The sequence below is a fragment of the Sinocyclocheilus anshuiensis genome, unplaced genomic scaffold (genome assembly GCF_001515605.1).
Source record: "Sinocyclocheilus anshuiensis isolate Anshui unplaced genomic scaffold, SAMN03320099.WGS_v1.1 scaffold1541, whole genome shotgun sequence".
Lineage (NCBI taxonomy): Eukaryota > Metazoa > Chordata > Actinopteri > Cypriniformes > Cyprinidae > Sinocyclocheilus > Sinocyclocheilus anshuiensis.
In genome coordinates, this window is record NW_015540952.1 from 324,836 (window position 1) to 331,980 (window position 7,145).

The following is a 7,145-nucleotide window of genomic DNA, read 5'->3' on the forward strand; positions in this document are numbered from 1 at the left end:
CAACCATGTAATGGCATCTACACGGACCGGATGCGCTTACACACCAATATAGCTTTTGAAACGAGCAATCAATTAGCTGTACAGATGACTTGGATCAAATTACTCTCAATCGATTGCCCCAGAATATTGATAAACCTCATACTGTGTGTGTTTCTAAGTGTGATGAATGGGAGCCATTCTTAAGAATTGTTCTGGGGGTGGAGTTTTACAGCTATCCCTATTCTTACCCTCTCAAACCAATGAGGGTTAAGATTTGTGGGGTAGAAACAGAACAAACCTCTCCCCCTCTGAATGGCTGAAAAGGCCACAGAGAATATACAGACTTCCTGCCACAAATCTCTCATTGATTTTCCTTTTAACACTAGCTAAATGGAGATGCGCTACAGCACTATATTTGATAAGATCTAAGTTGTAAATAAAACAAAGATTGTTGGCGTATATTTTACAAGAAAATACTATTTCAGTCTTTCTACTTTAAAATTTGACGTTGCCATTTCTTTGTAGTTCTTTTTTTTTTAATTACTAGCAATTTCTGAGTGAAGATTTCAACACCAAATTTGTCTCAGCGTAGAACTTTAGGAATTGGCTCCCAAATAAACTAAAGAGCAACCATACCACTTACGTTAGTGGAATGTTCTGTGTGTTCTGCTGGGGATTTATTTTTAGGTCTCAATTATTTACAAAGCAGGCATAATATAAACAAACACATATTTCATAATTCTCACAAGTTCCTATTAATTATTTGTCAATTTAATAGTTACACAGATTAAGGTAACGGAATGTAAAAGAATTGCCAATTAGAGTCAGCAAAATCCATTGAGGAAATGTTTTCGCTATATGTTTCATGTCTCTCAGGTGGATTTATCTTCAGCTCTCAAACAAAGTTAATTGTCTGCAAAAGCACAACTGGATCAATGGTGCATCATTTGTGTGATGCTGTTATTCACATTATCCTTTGGTATCCGGCAATATCTTTGATTAACTGACAATAAATCCACCTGACCTCATTTCCTAGATGGTTAATCTTTCTTACACAACCTAAAGGTGAGTATTGATCTTGTATTGAGTTTCTAATCAAGATCAGTATGCCTATGCAATCTTATTAGCCTGACTGGTTTATCATGTCAAGTAATTGCTAGCCAAGGATTTTGGTTTTGTGTAATTAATTCTTCATGTTTTTGAAAATGTCATTTAAGATAGGAAATTGATCATGGTTTGATTTCAGTGGAATGAAGCTTGTTAACAAGTGAAGAGAAATCAGTATACGATATGCACAAAGGAAACATGATTGGATCAACATTTATGGATCGATCAGAGAAATAAAAGAAAATAATAAAGTCACACGGGGACGGGGATGAAGACACAATGGCAACATGGCAGATGTAGGCTATTATGTCTGGAAATGTATATGCTTTTGTTTTACTTGTTTATTGATTCATTACAATATTTTACATGATTTCTTTGTTTAATCCATTTTGAGACATTTTATACATAGGTATACATTTAAACAAAGATATGATTATTTTTCAAATTTATTCTAAATGCAACTGTTGACCGTGTAATTGTATGCGTATCCTTCTACTGCATTGATTTGAAAGGGCAGCTGTCATACTATTCTTCAGTAAACAGGTGGCGCTCATGCTCTAAATTCCTCCATGCCATCAAGTAAGAAATAAAACTTCATGAAAGGTTTTTCGATCATATACGATAAACTTAAATGTGATTTATGTGAATTGCTTCATTATGAACTGTAAGCAAACTGTATTGACGTCATACTTGCTCTTAAGTGGGGAGGTTAAAAAGGCAGGCGCTTTTGAAAGTGTGTATTCTTTTACACATAAGTATAGGCTATGTTTCAAAAGCATTTGCAGACAACATTTGAGTAACCGCAAAACTTTGGATTACAAGTTAAGCCTGGTTAGAGTGCACTAAACAGACGCGTTCACCTGAGGTAAACCATAGCATCACTTCATCGTTGTCTGTAGCCTATCGGTGTTTACAACGACAGTACAATAACCATAAATATTTATCACGTTATTATAGATTTACATATTAAAAAAAAAACTCACAAAATGTTTAGTATTTTGTTTACAACGTCTAGAAACTCATAATAAAAATTATGTGTCCGCGAGACGAACCTCAACTAAAAGTGGTCAAGGAAAAAAAAAATCCTGACAGAAATGTATTTAAAAAAAACGTCGACAGTGAATAGCCTAATTCGCACACAGTGTGTCAGATATGGATCGCAAAGTGGATTCCATTTATGCTCGGACAGTCTTTGGATATTCTTATTAAGTAAAGTGCTTAATGGTGCCTAATCAGCGAATATTCACTGTCCAACTGAGCCAAAAGGACCGACCCTCTCCAGAGATCCGAGCACATGCGCAGTATCTTTACACATAGTGCGCGTACTTCGACCTTACATACATATTCGGTCAACTGAGCAAGCAACAACACACTTTGACAGTTGATGTGGACTGACATGAACTTTTAATGATTTTGGAATGTTCATTTATTTTCATAGCCTACATTTTTTTTTAAGACAACCCGTTGTTTTGAACGATTGCTGAAGATATGACAAAGAAGATATCAACAGGTTGAATATAACGCAGTGTCGTGATATTAGTGTTTTTATCGTAATATCGGAACTCTCAATATTGTTTTTTTATTCTGTTCTCGTGGGGTGTGTCCATCAGAGCAGCACTGAGCGCTTGTTGGAGTCTGTCCGGATGTGTATATGATGTCTGATCACTTGTTCCTCACCAGTGCGCAGCTGGCGCGCAATGGATTTATTGTGGAAATTGTTCTATATCGTATTTAACCAGTTTCTCTGCTCTCTGAATGGATCTGAATAAAGCGACGATGATATTCGCAACTTTTTGGATAATGTTGCCTGTTCTTGGTAAGTTGAGATGCATGTGTTCCAGGGTTTGTTTGCGCGTTACTGTATCAACTAGCCTACAATAGACACATATGTAATTCAGAAGCATGCATACATTTTTTTTATTTTATGATTAGGATGATTGTTCATATTATTATTATTATTATTATTATTTCTAAATCCTAATCATTACTTGAGACATTTTATATGTAGCAGGAATTAATAGGAAATAAAATAAAATTTTAAGTGTTTTGTCTTTTATCATATGTATCATTTTATCAAGTTGTCTCTATTTGTTTGAATTGGGTCCACTAAAGTAACAAGGTAAGTGATATCACCTTAATTATGAACATTAGAAAATCGTGGTAATCATGTGCCAGACAATTTCGCCATTCTGTCTTATTCACATCTGTATTTTTTTCTTTTCCCTGCACAGATTTAATGCACTTCTCAAAGGCAGATGCGATCACACAGTCTCGGTCGGTTCGGCTGGACTGCGTTAGGGCGCATGAACAGTGTTTGGCGAAGTATGGCTGCAGTACTAAGTACCGAACCATGAGACAGTGTGTGACCGGGAGAGCCGGTAACTTCAGCATGCTGGCTGAACCCGAGGCGCAGGACGAGTGCCGGAACGCCATAGAGTCCATGAAGCAAAGTCCTCTATACGACTGCAAGTGTAGGAGAGGAATGAAGAAAGAGAAAAACTGTCTGCGCATCTTCTGGAGTATATACCAAAGTTTACAGGGTAATCAGATCCAGGATGAACACAATCCAGTATGAGAAATGATCATGCCTTGTAGACCACTTTAAGTCTTGGAAATGCATTCAGAGCTTTTATAACCTAAAACAAAAGTTCAAAAATGCTGGTTCTAAGAATGATACATGTAACAGTTTGGGTTCTTGCAAAATTACTATTTCTTACTGGTACTTTGCTGGTGTTTATCTTCCAGCCAATGACTTGCTAGAGGACTCGCCATATGAGCCAGTCAACAGCCGTTTGTCTGATATTTTTCGTCTGGCTCCAATAATATCAGGTAAGTCTTATGATAATATATATATATATATATATCCACCACCTCACACTTATCTTCACACTGAGTACAAATCATTTATTTACCAGCTTTTTGCTTTGTCTGTATGCTTAATGTGCTTAATATATGGATATGTCTCAGGTTTATGTGTATGTTCTCTTTCCCTGCCTCGTTCTTGAGATATGCCCATTTGGTTATATGGATAAAAGTGTCTGTAGAATTAATTTAAATTGAAATGTCTGGTGGCTTATGAATGACCCGCCTGCATCATTTATGAAAGCTTTGTAATGGATGTTAGAGATTTGAGTGAACAGATGTCCTTGGAAAAGAGTCAATGCCTAATGCATTCCTGTAGAGGACTAACAGAACAAGTGCTGCTGCATGATGGAGACGGTTTAGTCATGTCCTGTAGATGGCGCTGTTCCTCGCCTGTTCAGCTACAGTGAGGTCTGCTAGTGTTGAAGACACTGACAGAATCTCTCGATCTGAGCAGTGCTTGACTGTAGAAGTTCTGCAGTAAATCTCCATGGTGACAGACAGTAGCTCAGTTCCAAAACCTAGTGAGTTGCCTCGCTGCCAGCTGCCTACACGGACAGCATTCTAACCCTCATGGAAACTCATAAGTGACCAATTTGGAACACTCTATGTAGATGGCACCTCCCTACGGTACACAAATACCACTCCACACCCAATTTGAGACTAGCAATTGATTTCAGTGCCATTTGACATTATGTTGCCATGCTAACAACACAACATAAGCATAAAATACACAGCACACACAACTATTGAATAAAAAAATGTTTACATAGTATATAAACTGAATATATATCACTAATTGCAGTGCATTGTGGAAAATCTGCCCGAAACAAGGTATCTTAGAAGCCATAATAATTAAGTTGTCTACCTTTTTAAACAGCCTGTGATGCCACTCACTAGGGTTTGGCATAGAACAAGTGTCTGTGGTTTTGTTTGCATTAGGTTTAGATTAAATATGAATATACTGTTGGTCCATAAGGAACATGTGGGCATTACATGTGAGACACCCTCCCCTTACGTTCCCTCTCGGTCCACTTCAAATCAATAAAGCCGTACAAGAGACACAGCTTCTGAGATTGCAGCCTTGTTCTTTCCTGAAGCATTAATCAATACAGTTAAAAAAAAAAAAAACAGTTTAAACAGCTGTTAATTCTTTAATCATTAGTCTGGTACTATCTGAGCATTTTCACAAAATGAACATCACAGGGTTGCCTTTGCTTTGCTGTGCATCTGTGCATGTGTGCCGATTGCTTATATGTATCTAACAGCAAGCTACAGGTGTTGTACATCACCAGGAAGAGAGAGACGTTCATTCTAATTATTTTCATATTTGGATGCAGTGCAATTGAATATTAATCTCACAGCGAGCCTCTTTACTTATTCCACGTATATCTAGAGCAAAAAATAGTGGAAAAAGGTGTAACGGTTTTGGCATGTCCCAGCAACCCCTAGTAATAATTCACAGCTGGGCTATACAGGAGTGAGCAGGATGCTTATGGCCGCTGCCAGTGCAGCTTCAATAAAAACTGATTTGGTTGAGAGACCCAGAGCCGCTGTGCCAGATCTCTACATGGCCCAGATGGAGAGACATTCCAGTTCTTGAGGTGGTGCAGTGTCAGGATTATTCAGGCCTGAAGAAACTGCAGAAAATCCTCTATATCAAAATGATGAACTGCATCAACCAAGCCTAGCAGCAAACCCATTGTTTAACACAATAGTTTGGAGAGAGAGAGAGAGAGAGAGGAAGTAACTTGAGCAGTGCCTAATAATATGCCAAAAAACCTTTGGTTGGTTAGTGTTCATTGTGTGTCCTGTCCATAAAGTGCTTTTATATTTACTGTCATGAACCACTGAATCAGCCCACACACAGGACCCCAATAATAACTAACCCTAATCTCTTACTCTCAGTGGGACATCTCTATACAACACACTGTGTGGGTGTTTTCAGGCTGTTCACAGCAGAAATGGATACTCAAGTCTGAGGCTTGTTCACACAGTGCCAACAAACACAAAATTCCAATGGTCGTTAGGTATTGTTGGATCAATGTGTTAACCCTGACAGTGGTTATTGGGCTGTGTGAGCATGACAGTTATGTTTACAGACTATAAATACACCAGTCAACTTCAGAGTGTTAGAAATGTTGGGGCAGTGTGAGCCAGCCTTTAGTTACAATTAAACTGTCCCTCAGACTTGACGTAGACTCATAAAAAAGTGACTTGATTCAGATAGAGGCATTAACACTTTAGAGCAGGGCTGTCCAAACTCGGTCCTGGAGGGCCAGTGTCCTGCAGAGTTTAGCTCCAACCGTAATTAAACACACCTGAACCAGCTAATCAAGCTCTTACTAGGCAAGCCCCTTGTCCAAATACCCACACTTGCGTTCTTGGCCACTTGAGAGCGCGTGCGCGCGACAGGAAGTAAGTGCGCAAGACTGTCCCAGGTCTTAAAAACGCCAGAGCGCAGTGCCCTTAAAGCACACTAAACCCACACTATCTCGAATACCACTCCGAACGCTATTCGAGGCTTAGTGTATCCCATCATGCATCATGTTCTGGAAATGAGATTTTTTGCCGAGATCTCGCGAGAGGTCATGGAAACCTTTCCAATGTAAGTTAAATATTAATATAATAATTAGATATTACATATAATTTGGTATAAAAACAGTGTTTTTACGTTTTATTGGTGCAAAGATGAGTAGTGGTGATATTTATTTTGTACAACATTTGCAACTGCTTTTTATCACTTAATTAGAAGCACCACAAATTAAAATTGTCATGTTATAGGGACTACTGAACAGACATTTAGAAGTTGATTTTAAAATGCAAAGTATTTAAAATTAAAATAAAGCTATGTAAACACATGCATTTTTACAACACTACAAGTGTGTCCCATCAGGTAATGAAAAGTTCGACACACACTTGTGGTCTTCATCCTCACTTGAACACTTGGGCCAAATACAGGAAATACGTCATAGAAGTAGTCAAGTGGTCAAGTGCAAAGACCGCAAGTGTGGGTATTTGGACAAGGCTATAGAAACTTCCAGTCAGTTGTGTTGCGGCAAGTTGGAGCTAAACTCTGCAGGACACCGGCCCTCCGGGACCGAGTTTGGACAGCCCTGGGCTAGGCTAATGAATTTTCGTCATGACCAGGGGTGTCAAACTCAATTCCTGGAGGGCTGCAGCCCAGCAGAGTTTAG

General features: G+C 38.5%; 1 protein-coding gene across 1 annotated transcript in view; it reads left to right on the forward strand.

Annotated features, from left to right (window-relative positions):
• The first annotated feature begins 2,458 nt into the window (after window positions 1-2,458).
• LOC107689950 (GDNF family receptor alpha-1-like) overlaps window positions 2,459-7,145 on the forward strand; it is a 31,920-nt gene continuing 27,233 nt past the window's right edge. Inside the window, exons 1-3 of the mRNA XM_016488137.1 lie at window positions 2,459-2,902; window positions 3,318-3,626; window positions 3,832-3,915. Coding sequence (XP_016343623.1) covers window positions 2,842-2,902; window positions 3,318-3,626; window positions 3,832-3,915 — 454 coding nt within the window. The 5' untranslated portion in view covers window positions 2,459-2,841. The remainder of the gene's footprint in view (window positions 2,903-3,317; window positions 3,627-3,831; window positions 3,916-7,145) is intronic.